This window comes from Oncorhynchus clarkii, chromosome 12 (genome assembly GCF_045791955.1).
Source record: "Oncorhynchus clarkii lewisi isolate Uvic-CL-2024 chromosome 12, UVic_Ocla_1.0, whole genome shotgun sequence".
Taxonomy (NCBI): domain Eukaryota; kingdom Metazoa; phylum Chordata; class Actinopteri; order Salmoniformes; family Salmonidae; genus Oncorhynchus; species Oncorhynchus clarkii.
The window spans coordinates 65,419,080-65,438,582 of NC_092158.1; the positions used below are offsets into that span (position 1 = coordinate 65,419,080).

The 19,503-nt window shown below is 43.4% G+C and overlaps 1 protein-coding gene across 1 annotated transcript in view; it reads right to left on the minus strand.

The window, feature by feature from the left end:
* The window catches only part of LOC139421061 (beta-1,4-mannosyl-glycoprotein 4-beta-N-acetylglucosaminyltransferase a), a 37,419-nt gene extending 25,731 nt beyond the window's left edge, over window positions 1–11,688 (minus strand). Inside the window, exon 1 of the mRNA XM_071171559.1 lies at window positions 11,556–11,688. Within this exon, the coding sequence (XP_071027660.1) occupies window positions 11,556–11,581 (26 nt within the window). The 5' untranslated portion in view covers window positions 11,582–11,688. The remainder of the gene's footprint in view (window positions 1–11,555) is intronic.
* Window positions 11,689–19,503: the final 7,815 nt, after the last annotated feature.

Genomic DNA, 19,503 nt, shown 5'->3' on the forward strand with positions numbered 1-19,503 from the left:
TGATGCTGCCACCACCATGTTTGACAGTGGGGATGGTGTGTTCAGCTGTGTTGCTTTTACGCCAAACATAACGTTTTGCATTGTTGCCAAAAAGTTCAATTTTGGTTTCATCTGACCAGAGCACCTTCTTCCACATGTTTGGTGTGTCTCCCAGGTGGCTTGTGGCAAACTTTAAACGACACTTTTTATGGATATCTTTAAGAATGGCTTTCTTCTTGCCACTCTTCCATAAAGGCCAGATTTGTGCAATATACGACTGATTGTTGTCCTATGGACAGAGTCTCCCACCTCAGCTGTAGATCTCTGCAGTTCATCCAGAGTGATCATGGGCCTCTAGGCTGCATCTCTGATCAGTCTTCTCCTTGTATGAGCTGAAAGTTTAGAGGGACGGCCAGGTCTTGGTAGATTTGCAGTGGTCTGATACTCCTTCCACTTCAATATTATCGCTTGCACAGTGCTCCTTGGGATGTTTAAAGCTTGGGAAATCTTTTTGTATCCAAATCCGGCTTTAAGCTTCTTCACAACAGTATCTCGGACCTGCCTGGTGTGTTCCTTGTTCTTCATGATGCTCTCTGCGCTTTTAACGGACCTCTGAGACTATCACAGTGCAGGTGCATTTATACGGAGACTTGATTACACACAGGTGGATTGTATTTATCATCATTAGTCATTTAGGTAAACATTGGATCATTCAGAGATCCTCACTGAACTTCTGGAGAGAGTTTGCTGCACTGAAAGTAAAGGGGCTGAATAATTTTGCACGCCCAATTTGTCAGTTTTTGATTTGTTAAAAAAGTTTGAAATATCCAATAAATGTCGTTCCACTTCATGATTGTGTCCCACTTGTTGTTGAAGTCTATTTTGTAAATTACAATGCCTAGGTTGAGGATCGGTAGGATAGTCAGTTTTACAAGGGTATGTTTGGTAGCGTGACTGAAGGAGGCTTTGTTGCGAAATAGGAAGCCGATTCTAGATTTAATTTTGGATTGGAGATGCTTAATATGAGTCTGGAAGGAGAATTTACAGTCTAGCCAGACACCTAGGTATTTGTAGTTGTCCACATATTCTAAGTCAGAACCGTTCAGAGTAGTGATGCTAGTTGGGCGGGTGGGGGAAGCGATCGGTTGAAGAGCATGCATTTAGTTTTCCTAGCATTTAAGAGCATTTGGAGGCCACGGAAGGAGAGTTGTATGGCACTGAAGCTCGTTTGGAGTTTTGTTAACACAGCTGAGATGAGAAATCAATTTCCGATGATGATGATGAAGATTATCATCCACCTTCAGAGTTGGATGTTCCAGCACAAGTGGCAGCTAAGCCTATGGACACAACTCCAGACAACCTATCAAACAAGAAATCCAAGACTTCACCAATGGGTAAGCCATGTGGTCCCAAATACAAGAGCCAATGTACTCAGAATATTTCAGAGGGTAGGCAAAAGGAAATATGGGAAAAGTATTGGGAGATGAAGTATAAGGAGAAGAGGACATAGATCTTCCACATGGTGGCACAGCAATCTAAGAAAGATATCACTGTTGGCGCTGACAGTCGACGCAGCAGGTCGTTTCTGTACCATCTACCAAACCAGAGCGGTTCTGCACAACAGGTATGCAAAGTGTTTTTTCTGACAACATTGGGCTACCACCCCAAAAATGACAGGCTGATTGTCACGATGATGGGCATGTCAATCGCCACCAAACTGATTCCACCAAAGGATCAGAGGGGAAAGAAAGCTTCAGCGAGCAAATTGAACATGAATCCAATTCTGCAACACATTGCGTCCTTCCATCCCCAAATCAACCAGTACAGACAAAAGCATTCCCCACATCGCCTCTACCTCCCTAGTGATGTCAATATTCGGGTTCATGCATAATGACTACAAGGAGAAGAACAAAGATGCCAGCTGTGGTTACGAAACCTATCGCAAGGCGGTAAAGGGAAGGAACATCAGCTTTGTGAAACTTGAAGAGGAGGAGTGCGAGCTCGGTTTGGTGCAGGGTCATCATCTGTAGATGGAGCACAGGGAGAATGAGGCCATGGAAACCCAAGCCTGCCAAGACAACAGCCATCCAGCACCTGAATTCACCTTCACCAACCCCGACTGCATGCAATGTATGAAATATGAGGAACATAAGTCTGCAAGGCAGAGCAGAAGCCATTACCAGGCTGATGCACAGAAAGATTGGCCTGAGGACTGGTCTGTGAGGAGCGTTGATATACAAAAAGTCATCATGCTCCCTCGCATGCCAGGTGTGAAAACAGGCAACGATTCTTCTTGTGAACAATGCTATCACGAGACATTCGCCACCATTGAAAATAAGTCTCAAAAGATGAAGAAGAAGAACCATCTCAGTGGTATGGCATGAAGTAACAGCTGGTTGGAAGGCAGAGGAGATTACTTAATCTTATGTAACAGCACTGGAGAGGGAGAGAGATGTCAAGCATGCAGTGTATTGGGTGGATAACTGCACTTCTCAAAACAAAAACTTGTGCCTCCTAACATCACTGGTGAGTGTTGTCAATGCTGACTCAACTTTGATGGATGAGATCACCCTCAAGTTCTTCGAGCCAGAGCACACCTTCATGAGTGCAGACAGTTTCCACCATGGTGTGGAACAATAAATGAAAGAACGACCAGGAAGTGTGGTGTACGACTTCGGGGACTGCCTCCATGTGGTCGCCACTTCCAATGCAGGCAAAGTGGAGGTGGTCGAAGTGAAAAAGGAAAACATCCTGGCATGGAAAGCTGGCTATTCCATCGTCAAGCTGAAGAAGGCAGCAGCACCAAAGCTGGCGGAGATGGCTGAGATCCAGTTGAGGCATGGATCCAGGAGCCTCTACTGCAAAGTTTCCCATGAAGAAAAGGACTTCACAGAGCTTGACTTTATCAAGAAGAAAGTCACTCTAGAGACAACTTCGACACTACATACACAGGATAGAGGGATAAAAGAGTCCAAGAAGATGGACATAATCACCAAGATGTGTCCTCTGATGCCTGCAAATCGAAGGCAGTTCTGGAATGCCTTGGTTGTGAACAGCATTGCTGAGGATGTGGAGTGATATGGAAAAGCACTGAAGAAGTTTTACTTAAAAATGAAATGTTACTTAAAAATGAAATGTAACTATTCAGCATTTTATCAATTGTAGCTAAATGTAATTTGTGTCCTCTTATGAATATGAACATGTAAATATATTTAAAATGTATTCTTAAAGTGTAATTTGATAAATACTAATAAAATGTTTTTATTAGCAATCACATGGTCATTGTTATAATTTATATTTCCCTATGTCATACTTCTATCATATTCCATAATTTTATATTACAAGACATGCAACCATTTCATTTTCACATTTATTCTTATAACAAGACATGGGCTACTTGTCAAACACAGTATGTAATGTGACTGATGCAGAACCTACATTTCTACGTAAATGCAACTGGTATCTTAGTGGAAGACACAAAGGATGCAATGAGAAGTATAGTAAACTAACAAATGAAAATGGCAGATACTGCTCTTTGCTTTGGTATTACCCTGAAATTTATAACATATCATGCCACGGAAGAAGGCAATAACTGCTGTTTAAGGGTCAAAGGGCATGTCAGAGGTCAGGGTCAACATGAATAAAAACAATTACTCATACTAAGGCAACAGATCTCCAATGATCTCCCTAGAATTAATTTGGCTGGACAATTAAAAAACTTTGAAGCCATTTTTCTCAGTTCCACGCTATGAGCAGTTACTGCCTTTTTGCTTGGGAGGGCAGTACAGAGAGGGGTATGGTAGGGTGTGGATACAGTGGAGGTAAACCTAGGCATTGAGTGACAATAAGAGAGGTTGCATCTCTGGCGGCACTAGTTATGCTAGGTGAGGTCACCCCATGTGTGGGAGGTGGGACAAAAGAGGCATGTTGAGAGGGGCTATGGGCTCCGCAGTAAAATTAATCAATTATAGGGCAGGGTAGCCTATTGGTTAGAGTGTTGGACTAGTAACCGAAAGGTTGCAAGTTCAAATCCCCGAGCTGACAAGGTCACAAATCTGTCGTTCTGCTCCTGAACAGGCAGTTAACCCACTGTTCTTAGACCGTCATTGAAAATAAGATGTTGTTCTTAACTGACTTGCCTAGTTAAATAAAAGTAAAATAAATAACTACTAACAGTATACAAGGCATATTGATATAAAGCGAGGAATAAAGCAATCACAGGTGTTGATTGGGAGAGCTAGCTAAGACAGCAACAGCTAAATCAGCTAAGACAACAACAACAGGTAAAATAGCGAAGAATGGGCAGAGAGGGTCAGTTAACTACACACAGGGCTAGATGAAACAGGGAAGCCGTTACTACACTAGCAAGTGGGAGACATGGCGTTCATAAAGTTAGCAGGACGGGGCTAGCAGAAGTGTCTTCACCAATGTCCGAAAGAGGTTGGTTGAGGGGACATCGGCAGACCAGTCGTGATGGATTGGCAGGGCTCTGTTACGGAGTCTAGTTGATAGGTAATCGACTAGCCGGACTGTTCCCCGGACTCCATGTGTAGGGATTTGTACAATACACAAACAAGGCTATTGAACCTGACATTGGTGTCTGTCTTTATTCCTTTATCCAACATATCATACTGAAACATGGTATCAGAAGTGGCTCAGAAAACACACGTTTGTTATTTTTGTAGCTAAGTACAGTATAGGCGCAGTTACGTTCCATATGCGAACACACGCCGTTTCCTACTCACAACACTGATCAACTCGTTGTTAGCTGACTAGCTAGCATCACTACCTACTTCGATGACTGAAGGCAAATAAATCTCATATTCCATTGCTATGGCAGCGAACATTCCGCCACCAAATCCCATGGTTCTCACAGGGGAATGGAATACTAATTGGGACAACTTCAGGGATGAATTTGAGGACTATGCGCTGGCGACCGGTCTACATGAGAAACCCAACGAGGTACAAGCTGCAACTCTGAGGAGTTTAATGGGCAGCGAATGCAGGCATATCTACCGGCACAATCTCACCCTCACAGCACGACAACAGTGTGATGCAAAGGCTATATTGGATGCATTGGAGAATTACTTCAAACCCGCCAGAAACGTAATTTACGAGCGGTTCGTTTTCGGAAGCTGCAAACAGGAAGAGGGTGAGTCAGTACACAACTTTGTAACCTGTTTGAGAGAGAAATCCGCCACTTGTGAATACGGGGGATTGAAAGGTGAATTGATTCGTGACAAAATAGTGCTGAGAATTGTAAATGAGGATACACGCCGGCGTCTACTAAGAGAGAGAGACTTAACATTAGTAACTGCCATCGAAATGTGCCGCACTGCTGAAGTCACTGACATGAGAATGAGAGCAATGGAAATTGAAACCCCACGCTCCGACGTTGATACTGTTCACGCTGTTGCTAGGCAGACATTCAGACTAAACCAATCGAGGCAGAGCAATTCACCACGAACGGTGAACACAGAGAGCCCCGTAGCATGTAAATACTGTGGGAATACACACACACGTGGCAAAGAGCACTGCCCTGCCTACGGAAAACCATGCAGAGCTTGTGGAACTAATAATCATTTTGCAAAAGTGTGTCTCAAAAGCAAAAGAAGGGTGAGTGAGGGCAAGATTCACTGTGTTGATGATGTCACTCAATGTTCAGAGCTGAACAGTGAAAGTGACATTTACATGCATGAATCCATTGGGGCTGTACACTCAAGAGGGAAGAAATGGTTTGTGACACTACGATTACACAACAAGCAACAACAAAGTCAACTGGATTCTGGTGCTACATGCAACGTAATGAGCTACAAAGACAAAATCAATCTGGCACCTGACACACATCTATTGCCCAGCGATACTAGACTAAAGCTGTACTCAGGAGAGCTAATGAGCTCTATGGGCACCTTTGAGACCGAATGTGTTATTCGGGGACGCAAACACGAGCTGGAGTTTGAGATTGTAAAAACCAGTCAACATCCTCTCCTCTCAGGCTCTACATGCGAACGCCTGGGACTGATGCAGTTCACTGTACCAAATAACCTGCACATCAAATCAAATTTTATTTGTCACATACACATGGTTAGCAGATGTTAATGCGAGTGTAGCGAAATGTCCAGCATGGACCTCTGTCCAAAGAACAAGTACTCAGCAGATATGACGATGTATTCAACATGCCCGTTGAATCTGTGGAGGTACACTTTGAAGTGGATGAGAGCATCACTTCAGTCCAGTGTGCTCCTCGCAATGTGTCGATTGCAATGAAAGTGGCTGTGAAGGCCCAGCTGGACAAGTATGAGGCCGATGGCCACATGACATCTGTGACTGAACCAACTGACTGGATCAGCAATATGGTCATAGTGAAGAAAACAGAGAAGCTGAGGGTCTGCATCGACCCAAAGCATCTGAACCAAGCACTGAAATGATCCCAATACATCATGCCAACACTAGAGGATGTCCTCTATAAGCTTCCCAAGGCCAGGATTTTCACCTTGGTGGATGCCCGAGATGCATTCCTTCAATGCAAGCTGGATGAAGAAAGCAGCCTCATGACTACCTTCTGGACCCCCTGGGGTCAGAAATGCTGTCTCTTTCTCCCGTTTGGTGTCTCAGTGGCGCCTGAGATATACCAACGTAAGCAGCACGAGTTACTGGCTGGGCTCAAGGGCATTGAACCCATCGCCGATGATGTCCTGATCGTAGGTTGTGGTGACACAGACGAACAAGCAGAACGCGACCACGATGTGAAGCTCCTGGCACTGATGGAGCGCTGCTGATCAGTTAAGCTTCGCCTTGGCCTGAAGAAGCTGCAGTTCAAGGTGAAAGACGTCCACTTCCATGGCCACATTCTCTCGGCAAAAGGCCTGAGCCGGACCCAGACAAGGTCAGAGCGATCCTCGACATGCCAAACCCGTCTGATGCAAAAGGAGTACAGCGTCTCATCGGATTTGCAAACTATCTTGCAAAGTTCATGCCACACCTCAGCAGTCTGTGAGCCTCTGCGCCGGTTGCTGGACAAAGACACACCATGGCACTGGCTACCCAAGCACGAGGCCGCAGTGCAGGAGATGAAATCTCTCGCTTCATCCATGTCAGTGTTGCGCTACTACGACGTCATGAAGCCTGTCACAATCCAGAGCGACTCCAGCCAAAGGGGACTTGACTTGGCTGCCTTATGCAGGAAGGCCAGCCCGTTGCGTTTGCCTCGAGAGCGCTCACCCCCACCGAACAATACTATGCACAAATTGAGAAAGAGTGCCTCAGCATCGTCTTCTCCTGCCAGAGATTCCATCAATACTTATATGGGCGAGACCTGGTCACCGCTGAAACTGACCACAAACCACTCATTGCCATATTCAGTAAACCTCTCCTAAAAGCGCCCAAGAGGCTTCAAAGCATGCTCCTGACTCTGCAAAACTACAGCCTGAAGGTAATTTACAAGCCAGGACCAGAGATGTACATCAGCGACACACTGAGCAGGGCAACAACACAATGTACAGGCAGAGGCACTGTCTATCAGCGGCAGGCCATATGTTCGCTACAGCAGGAACAACAAGATGTTCAACAGATCAATCAGGCAGGCTACTTAAACGTCACAGATCACCGCCTAGCCCAGATAAGGCAATACACTGACAAGGACGAACACCTACAGTCACTGAAGTCCATGGCTCTTGCAGGTTGGCCATACCTGAAAGAGGAGACACCTTTCACAGTGAGAGAATACTGGACCTTTCGAGATGAGAGCAGCGTGCAAAATGGCATCTTGTTCAGAGGTCAGAAGGTCATTATTCCCAAATCACTACGTCCAGAGATGCTTACCCGCATTCACTCCAGTCACGTTGGAGGTGACGCATGCTACCGCCAGGCTCGTGAAACATTATACTGGCCAAACATGCAAGCAGAAATTAAAGACTTTGTCAGCAACTGTACCACATGTAATGAGTACGCTCATGAACAGCAAAAGGAAACCATGATGTCACACGAACTGCCCACAAGGGCCTGTCAAATCGTCAGCATGGACTTATTCAGCCACAGACAAAAGGACTATCTTCTCATCGTTGATCACTACTCTGACTTTTGGGAAATTGAACTGCTCCCTGACTTGTCTGCAGAGACAGTCATAAAGCGCTGCAAGGCGCAGTTTGCAAGGCAAGGTCAGCCTGACAAGGTAATCACGGACAATGGCCCACAATTCACTGCACAGTTCAAGCGTTTTGCCTCAGAATGGGAGTTTGACCATGTGACCTCCCCTCCAAGACACTCAAAAGCAAATGGCAAGGCAGAATCAGCTGTCAAGATTGCAAAAAAACCTGTTAAGCAGGGCCTTGCGCAACAGCAACGACCCATGGAAAGCGATCTTACAGTGGAGGAACACACCGACCGAAAACATGGACAGCAGCCCAGCACAACGCCTTCTGTTCAGACGTCTGAAGACTACCATCCCCATAGCCAACAAGCTACTTGAGCCCTGCGTCATGGTTGGCGTCACGGACAAACTGCGTAACAGAAAGCAGCTCGCTAAGTGCTTCTACGACCGGACTGCTCGAGACCTACCAGAGCTGGAGGTGGGTGAAACGATAAGGATGAAACCGCTGCCGGGAGACCACACAGGACTTTGGAGGCTGGGCACATGCCTGCAGAGAGTTGCACCACGTTCTTACCTGGTGGATGTTGGTGGCTCCCTCTATCGTCGCAATCGGGTGGATCTGCACGTAGCAGAGCAGACAAACCAGAACACGCCATACACTCACCTAGATGAGCTGGATCACAGTCCAGGCCTAAGGGTAAGGGGCGCAGAATTGAGACATGGGCCAACTGAAGGTGAGGCTTCTACCCCACCAAGCTCTCCAGCTCGTGCCCCTAATCCTACCCCTGTCAGAGTCAATACTTACTCACGGGTGGGTCGGCTGTGCAAGCCAAGGGACCGTTAACTTGCCCTCGGTTATATAAATTTTATATTTTTTCTTAAATAATTAAATTAAAAAAGGAAGATGACAACTGAAGTAAAAAGAAAATGTAATGCTTTTTCTATTGTTATGACCTGACTGTTAAGAACTTAATGTTATGCCTTTATGTTTGCACTTTCTATTGAAAAGGATGATGTTACGGAGTCTAGTTGATAGGTAATCGACTAGCTGGACTGTTCCCCGGACTCCAGTTGTAGGGATTTGTACAATGCACAAACAAGGCTATTGAACCTGACATTGGTGTCTGTCTTTATTCCTTTATCCAACATATCATACTGAAACAGGCTCCGTGTTGACAAAGGGTCCAGGCGAATTGGCAAAAGAGGTATTGTAGCTGTAGTAATTTATTTTGCTAGCCGGGAGATGCGCCTGGCTCGAGGTGCTAGCTTCGGGACAAGGGGCTAGCTCGTTGCGATGATCCGATGCAAAGGGCCAGAGCTTACGGCAAGAATCCGGAGATGTAGTGGCTTCTAGTAGTGGTAGTGAAGAGTCCGGGAGGCATCAGCTGTGTAGCCGAGTGATCATAGGGTCCACTGAGCAGGCCGGGAGATGGGCCTGGCTCAAAGGCTAGCTTCGGGGCTGGGCCAATCGGTAGCAGCTAGCTAGCTGCGATGATCTGGAGTAATGGTCAGGTAATGGAGTAATCTGGAGTAATGGTGGAGAAAAGCAGTCAGAAAAGCAGTCAAAGCTCAGGGTTGATATCGCGTTGTGCAGACTGGCTGGTATTATCCAGGTTAAAAGCGGCTGGTGTCTGAGCTAGAGGTAAAGGCAGTGGCTAACAATGACTAAATAGCTAGTAGCTAATTAGCTGGTTAGCATCTGACAGCTCGCCTCTGAGGCCTCGGAGGTTCTAGCTATAACGTCTAAAAATAGCAGATCCGTAAAACATTGGGTGAGGCAGGTTGCCGGAAGGTATATTTAATTTAAAAATGGAAAAAGAGATTGAAATATATTGAAATATATACAAAAAAAATATGAAAAAGACCAAATTTACATGGAACAACAACAAACACATCCACACTGCTACTCCAGGTTAGGTTGGTTCTTGAATTTGTTCTGTTCTGGATTAGGGGACTGTTAAAAGACGCCTGGTAGCATGTCTGGTGGGGTAAATGTGTGTGTCAGAGATGTGTGTAAGTTGACTTGCAAACAACTTGGAATTTTCAACACATTAACGTTTCTTATAAAAAAGAAGAAGTGATGTGGTCAGTCTCTCCTCAGCTCTTAGCCAAGATAGACTGGCATGTAATAGTTTTTATATTAGCCCTTTGAATACAATGAAGAGCAAGCACCTGACCACGTGACTGGATAACAATCAAGATAAGACAAAACTAGAGCCTGCAGGACTTGATTATTGGAGCGTGGTGCCAAAAAAGCAAAGCATCTCTCTATTATGGAAAGACCTCTCCCCATCTTTACAACCATTTGTTTTGATCATGACAGTTTATAATTTAAGGTAACACCAAGTAATTTGTCTCCTCAACTTAGTACATAAAAACAGATCGTATATATATGAACCCCACCTCCTGGACCACAATATACTGAGAGAATGACCCACAGACCTCATGAAATATCAAATCAAATGGTATTTGTCACATAAACATGGTTAGCAGATGTGCTTCTAATTCCGACCATGCAGTAATATCTAACAAGTAATCTAACCTAACAATTTCACAACAGCTACCTTATACACACAAGTGTAAAGGAATGAATAAGAATATGTACATAAAAATATATGAATGAGCGATGGCCGAATGGCCATGCAGTGGATGGTATAGAGTACAGTATATACATATGAGATGAGTAATGTAGGGTATGTAAACATTATATAAAGTGGCATTGTTTAGCTAGCTAACCACACGTAGATAGCCAAAAATATCCCCATGACAAATCACAAATCATGGTCTCACAGCCCGTGTTAATGTGGAAATGTGACAGAGTGCCTATCAGGGCTTGACTGTAAGGCTTTCCTTAAGAAAAGGGAAGTTGAACTGAGCAGTAGGGCCAGTTCAATCACCCACAACTCAATTTCCCCATGAGTACAGCTGTCATCATAGGGAGTCTATAGACTGTGCAGGCCTGTTTGTGCACTCTAAAAAATGCTGGGCTACAAACAACCCAATTTTGTTATTTGGTAACCCAGCTCTGGGTAAATATTGGACAGAACACATGCTGGGTCATTTTGACCAAGTTAGTTGAGTTAATTTAACCGTCAGTTGTTTTTTTATTTAAATTGTCAGTTGGGTTGACACAGCAGCAGTTTGGGTTGATCGCAATGGAGTTGACATGATAGAACAAACAGATGTGGGACCAGGAAGTCTAGGCTTTACACACCAATAGAAGATTGTACAACCAGTAACAAAGATGTCTATGATGTGATAAGGGAACCTGAATGCTAGATAAAACTGTTGTTTTACTGTGTTAACACTGAAATATGCTGTTGTAATAAAGAGTATGTTGAAATACCCTTTAGCAAATGCAGCTTAAAGCTGTTGCACATGAGCACATGAAAGTAAAATATGAGAAAGGGAGAGAAAAACAGAAGTGTGAGACAGAGGGAGAGAAAGAGCAGGAGAGAAAGAGAGAATGTCATTAAACATACAGTACCTCCCTTGCCAGTAAAGTCTAACCATGCTGGTTTGTTGGCAAGTGTTATTTCCGATTTAGAACTCCCTCTTCTCTTTTCAACATCTCCAATACTTGCACTACTCTGTTACGCTACATTGTTTGAACTATTTGGTAGAGCTTCCATACAGCGGCAGGTGGCCTCAACAATGAATGACATGACAACAACCACCAGGCTACCAAACTGAATTTACAACAATGCACACAGAGAGAGAGAGAGAGAGAGAGAGAGAGAGAGAGAGAGAGAGAGAGAGAGAGAGAGAGAGAGAGAGAGAGATAGAGAGAGATAGAGAGAGATAGAGAGAGAGAGAGAGAGAGAGAGAGAGAGAGAGAGAGAGAGAGAGAGAGAAAGAGAAAGAGAGAGAGAGAGAGAGAAAAGCAGGGGAGGCTCATGACACAAAACGATTGCTTGACCGAGATTATTATTATTTGTTTTTTAGGAACTCAGTCGGGTTTTCAACTTACTGTTGAGAGTTAGTATAGCAGAATACTTATGTAAATAATTTATTTCAGTGTTTTTATTTTTAATACATTTGCTAAAAAAAATCTAAAAACCTGTTTTTGCTTTGTCATTATGGGATATTGTGTGTGGATTGATGAGGATAAACATTTTTTTTAAAATACATTTTTGAATAAGGCTGTAATGTAACAAAATGTGGAAAAAGTGAAGGGGTCCGAATACTTTCTGAATGCAGTGTATATTTAATTATGGAATCAACGCTAGATAACACTGGCCAATTTGCTGTGGAGGCAGGCAATCACACACACATACGCACACACGCACATGCTCAACTTCTCCCTTATGCAGCACACTGAGCTTGGACCTGTAACAATGTGCGCTAAGAGTCGGGAAGCAAGTTTAGGGAGTGAGTGTTTTAATAAATAAACACAACATAATACAAAATAAGAAACACGGACAACGCAGACATGACGCAGGAATAGAAACAATGACGCATGGGGAAGGAAGCAAAGGGAATGACATATATAGGGAAGGTAATCAGGGAAGTGGTGGAGTCCAGTTGAGTCTGACGACACGCAGGTGCGTGTAACGACAGGTGTGCGCCATAATGAGCAGCCTGGTGACCTAGAGGCTGGAGACGGAGCACACGTGACAGGACCCAGCTCCACAAGGAGGCAAGGGGGCTTAGGCCCCTCAGTTGAAACTTGTGCCCCCTCAGTTTTAGTTTTACAGTGCCTTGCGAAAGTATTCGGCCCCCTTGAACTTTGCGACCTTATGCCACATTTCAGGCTTCAAACATAAAGATATAAAACTGTATTTTTTTGTGAAGAATCAACAACAAGTGGGACACAATCATGAAGTGGAACGACATTTATTGGATATTTCAAACTTTTTTAACAAATCAAAAACTGACAAATTGGGCGTGCAAAATTATTCAGCCCCCTTAAGTTAATACTTTGTAGCGCCACCTTTTGCTGCGATTACAGCTGTAAGTCGCTTGGGGTATGTCTCTATCAGTTTTGCACATCGAGAGACTGACATTTTTTCCCATTCCTCCTTGCAAAACAGCTCGAGCTCAGTGAGGTTGGATGGAGAGCATTTGTGAACAGCAGTTTTCAGTTCTTTCCACAGATTCTCGATTGGATTCAGGTCTGGACTTTGACTTGGCCATTCTAACACCTGGATATGTTTATTTTTGAACCATTCTATTGTAGATTTTGCTTAATTTTTTTTTTATTTTATTTTACCTTTATTTAACCAGGCAAGTCAGTTAAGAACAAATTCTTATTTTCAATGACGGCCTAGGAACAGTGGGTTAACTGCCTGTTCAGGGGCAGAACGACAGATTTGTTCCTTGTCAGCTCGGGGGTTTGAACTTGCAACCTTCCAGTTACTAGTCCAACGCTCTAACCACTAGGCTACCCTGTTTTGGATCATTGTCTTGTTGGAAGACAAATCTCCGTCCCAGTCTCAGGTCTTTTGCAGACTCCATCAGGTTCTCTTCCAGAATGGTCCTGTATTTGGCTCCATCCATCTTCCCATCAATTTTAACCATCTTCCCTGTCCCTGCTGAAGAAAAGCAGGCCCAAACCATGATGCTGCCACCACCATGTTTGACAGTGGGGATGGTGTGTTCAGCTGTGTTGCTTTTACGCCAAACATAACGTTTTGCATTGTTGCCAAAAAGTTCAATTTTGGTTTCATCTGACCAGAGCACCTTCTTCCACATGTTTGGTGTGTCTCCCAGGTGGCTTGTGGCAAACTTTAAACAACACTTTTTATGGATATCTTTAAGAAATGGCTTTCTTCTTGCCACTCTTCCATAAAGGCCAGATTTGTGCAATATACGACTGATTGTTGTCCTATGGACAGAGTCTCCCACCTCAGCTGTAGATCTCTGCAGTTCATCCAGAGTGATCATGGGCCTCTTGGCTGCATCTCTGATCAGTCTTCTCCTTGTATGAGCTGAAAGTTTAGAGGGACGGCCAGGTCTTGGTAGATTTGCAGTGGTCTGATACTCCTTCCACTTCAATATTATCGCTTGCACAGTGCTCCTTGGGATGTTTAAAGCTTGGGAAATCTTTTTGTATCCAAATCCGGCTTTAAGCTTCTTCACAACAGTATCTCGGACCTGCCTGGTGTGTTCCTTGTTCTTCATGATGCTCTCTGCGCTTTTAACGGACCTCTGAGACTATCACAGTGCAGGTGCATTTATACGGAGACTTCATTACACACAGGTGGATTGTATTTATCATCATTAGTCATTTAGGTAAACATTGGATCATTCAGAGATCCTCACTGAACTTCTGGAGAGAGTTTGCTGCACTGAAAGTAAAGGGGCTGAATAATTTTGCACGCCCAATTTGTCAGTTTTTGATTTGTTAAAAAAGTTTGAAATATCCAATAAATGTCGTTCCACTTCATGATTGTGTCCCACTTGTTGTTGATTCTTCACAAAAAAATACAGTTTTATATCTTTATGTTTGAAGCCTGAAATGTGGCAAAAGGTCGCAAAGTTCAAGGGGGCCGAATACTTTCGCAAGGCACTGTATGTCCCTATATAAAAATAGGAAATGGGTTAAAATAATTGAGTGACAGGTTTTCGCAATATCTGTATCTCCGCTGCGCTGTGTCAGCACAATGGACAGAGCGCACCGTAGTGTGTGTAGAGGGGCTATGGAAAGCCACTGTGGCGGTTAGGTATGACTCCTTGAGTTTCCATAAAAAGCGGGGAAAAACAAGCTTCACTTAGTAGTAGTTCACGCAATGTTGTCTGAGAATGTGCTGGAGGACTTTCTTAATGTCTGTGACTCACTACAAATTATTAACCAACAGTGGCTGCCGTGTACACTGCAGAAACCTTAAAAAGGCTCCTGGATCAAAGATGGACCGGACACCTGGCTACTGTATCAATGGGTGTTAAAAGTTTTGTGATGTGATGATGTCACAGAAGTTCCTCTGACATCATATCACAACACATAAGTAAGATTGGAGGCTACAGGGCTGTTGAAGGCGTTGACAGACCCTGAATTAAGGTTTACAGCCAGAATCCTCAGTCTTTTCGATCCTCCAAACAAATGACTCCAGGCAAAAGCAACAGATCTTTACACTAGAGTCAAAGTGGTCCACAGTGCGTTGGAGTGCATTGAGAAGCTGAGGTGTAACATCGAGTTCAAAGCAATTTGGGCATAGTGCAGTGCCTGTGGTACTGACGCACAAACAGCCCCAAGAAAATGACAACATTATGTAAGTATTAATATCCAGCAATACGTGGTGGACAGTACAGTAGGCCGACACAGACAGAGGAGTAAAGACTGAGTGTAAAACACTGTTCTTCAGCACGTTGGATGCTGTCATTGGTGAAATGTCAGAACGATTCAGTGAACGCAACAGCCAACTGGTAGAGGCCCAGAGAGCCGACTTTCTAGATGTGAAAAAGATTAAACTATTCGTCTTTTATTTACTGCATTCGTTTACTGTTAATGTAACTAGCCTAAATATAGATTGTGCCATGACTTTATCGATCTGATATTTTGTTTACCTGGCCTACTACGAGATACCACTGTTTTGTTGGTATTCGTTTGCATTTGCAGTTGTGTTGATATTGTAAGCCAAAGTGCTGTTCAGTATGTTTGTTTGCATGCATGAATAACTAGGCTACTACTTTCAACATTTAGTTTGCATTATTTTGGTAAGACAGCTGTGTGCATGCCTACATTCACATAGGGTAATTCACCTATTACAAGCAGCCTATCTATCTTATAGCCTATATTCATTACCAAAATGGCCTTACGCTGTTCATTGTGCTGATACAGCACAGCGGAGATAGGCAAAGGATTTCACACCAACCTGTCACTTCAAAAGCGCTCAATGATCTCGGAGTCTCCGCATTTGAACTTTATGTTTATTGTGGTATAGCGTGATATAAGCAGAATTCAATATAATTCCAAAGCAAGAACGCAACAAAAATTGTGCCCCCTCGTCAATTTCAGCTGCCCCCTTAGTCACTCCAGGTCTGATTGTGCTCTGTTGTATTCTAACTGTGGTAGAGAAAGTAGACGAGAACCCAGATGGATATGAAAGCACACATTCTGTACATTCACATGTATCATACATGAACATCCATCAAGCTGAAATCTGTATTAAATAATCTCTCCCAAGGGTTATAATCCTATGATCATCCTATCAACAACACCAACAACAAAGCATGAATGGCACGAATGTTTGACACCTCTGAGTAGCTTAAATGACTTGCCTGACCAGTAACAATTGCTGAAATTTAGAGCACAAGCACTCATGGCAATGTGTTGCCACTTGCCAGGGCAGGTGTTAGCCAATAGGGGGCCCAGGACAAATTTAAACAATTAAGGGGCCTAGCCCTTCTAAAAAATATGTACAACAGACCATGCATTAATATCAACCTTAAATGACTGGTCTATGGTTTGGTCACATTACTTGGTTAAGTCTAATGTGCTTGTGAGTGTTTGCAAGCACACTCTCCAACTTCATAGATGACCTTTACCCTACCTTACCCAACCTTTTATGAGCTGACTGAGCCTTGACATGCTTAGGCACAGACAAACAGACCAAAAGCACACTGTAAAACATTTGCTATAATTTTTACAGTAAATTACAGACAGTACAGTAGCCAGTAGGTATCTGCAAATGTACAGTAAAATAATGGCAGCACAGAAGCCAGTAAATGACTGTAGATTTACAGGACCTTTACTGACACACAAATGTAAGCGATATATTACTGTAACACCTGACTACACCAACATGTTGTATTTCTAGACTTGACAGTGCATTAGTGGAAGCACAGTGGTTAATACACCGTTGTAGATGTACAGTGTAGGTAACTAGTGCCAACTACGTGCACTATTTCTGTTAAAAGCATTTGATATAGGTATTTCAATACCTACTCTGTCATTTGTATTTCACTGGCCTACCGTACAATTAATCTATTTTGTGACAGTTTTTTTTTATATATGTATTTTGTGTTTTCTAACACAAAATAAACTTGCAAATAGCCCACTTAACTTTAACATTCTCAGTAATGGTAAAAAAAAAAAAAAACGTTTACTTGCTATGACTGTGATATGTTCTTGTTTATCATTTTTACATTTCAATTTTGGTCATTTAGCAGACACTCTCCAAAGTCACAGCAAGTAAAACGTTTCTGTATCCGTTACTGAGAAGGTTTTTGTATTGAAGGATACATTGGTCTTCGAAGTATTTTGTATTTGTGTCAAGATACCTTTTGATGTATTTTTTGCCCATCTCTGACTAGTGCAAAGTATGACACGGTAATAGTCACAGTAATTTACCACTAACTTTCTCTAATTTACTGTAATATCATAGCAACAATACAGAACAATACTGTAAAATTAGCTTACTATACTTTAAGTAATTGCTACTGTTATTGTAGTATTGGTATTTTACTGTAATTACATGGGATTGGTGCAAGCAGGTTGGCTGCTAGGTGTTTGTATATTACACCATATTTATGAATATTTGGTATTTTATATCACTTGCACTTCTAGGACTAACACAAAGGCTTCCAAACTGGCCGTGATTACAGGGAAAAACATACGAAAATGGCTTGGCAAAACACTTGCTGCCACTCTGATCTGTCCCCTATATACAATAACTTGACAGGGAACTACTACCACATTTCAGTTAAATTGGTACAGCACTCTTTAAAACAATTTTTTTGTCACCTTTATTTAACCATGTAGGCCAGTTGATAACAAGTTCTCATTTACAACTGCGACCTGGCCAAGATAAAGCAAAGCAGTGCGACACAAAAATCAACACAGAGGAATGGAATAAACAAACATACAGTCAATAACATAAAAAGAAAGTCTATATACAGTGTGTGTAAATGAGGCGAAGTAAGGCAATAAATAGGCCATAGTAGCGAAATAATTACAATTTAGCAATTAAACACTGGAGTGACAGATGTGCAGAAGATGAATGTGCAAGTAGGGATACTGGGGTGAAAAAATAAAATAACAGTATGGGGATGAGGTAGTTGGATGGGTTATTTACAGATAGGCTATGTACAGGTGCAGTGATCTGTGAGCTGCTCTGACAGCTGGTGCTTAAAGTTAGAGGGGGAGATATGAGTCTCCAGCTTCAGTGATTTTTGAAATTCGTTCCAGTCATTGGCAGCAGGGAACTGGAGGGAAAGGCGGCCAAAGGAGGAATTGGCTTTGGGGGTGACCAGTGAAATATACCTGCTGGAGCGCGTGCAATGGGTGAGTGCTGCTATGGTGACCAGTGACCTGAGATAAGGCGGGGCTTTACCTAGCAAAGACTTATAGATGACCTGAAGCCAGTCGGTTTGGCGACGAATATGAAGCGAGGGCCAGCCAACGAGAGCATACAGGTCGCAGTGGTAAGTATTTTATTGGGCTTTGGTGACAAAACAGATGGCACTGTGATAGACTGCATCCAATTTGCTGAGTAGAGTGTTGGAGACTATTTTGTAAATGACATCGCCGAAGTCAAGGATCGGTAGGATAGTCAGTTTGACGAGGGTATGTTTGACAGCATGAGTGAAGGATGTTTTGTTGCGAAATAGGAAGCCAATTCTAGATTTAATTGTGGATTGGAGATGCTTAATGTGAGTCTGGAAGGAGAGTTTACAATCTAACCAGAAACCTAGGTATTTGTAGTTGTCCACATATTCTAAGTCAGAACCATCCAGAGTAGTAATGTTGGACGGGCGGGCAGGTGCGGGTAGCGAACGGTTGAAGAGCATGTATTTAGTTTTACTTGCATTTAAGAGCAGTTGGAGGCCACGGAAGGAGAGTTGTATGGCATTGAAACTCGTCTGGAGGTTAGTTAACACAGTGTCTAAAGAAGGGCCAGAAGTATACAGAATGGTGTCGTCTGCGTAGAGGTGGATCAGGGAATCACCAGCAGCAAGAGCGACATCATTGATGTATACAGAGAAAAGAGTCGGCCCGAGAATTGAACCCTGTGGCACCCACATAGAGACTGCCAGAGGTCTGGACAACAGGCCCTCCGATTTGACACACTGAACTCTATCAGAGAAGTAGTTGGTGAACCAGGCGAGGCAATCATTTGAGAAACCAAGGCTATCGAGTCTGCCGATGAGAATGTGGTGATTGACAGAATCGAAAGCCTTGGCCAGGTCAATGAGTACGGCTGCACAGTATTGTTTCTTATCAATTATCAATTAAGATATCGTTCAGGACCTTGAGCGTGGCTGAGGTGCACCCATGACCAGCTCTGAAACCAGATTGCATAGCGGAGAAGGTGCGGTGGGATTCGAAATGGTCAGTAATCGGTTTGTTGACTTGGCTTTCGAAGACCTTAGAAATGCAGGGTAGGATAGATATAGGTCTGTAGCAGTTTGGGTCAAGAGTGTCCCCCGTCTTTGAAGAGGGGGATGACCGCGGGTGCTTTCCAATCTTTGGGAATCTCAGATGACACGAAAGA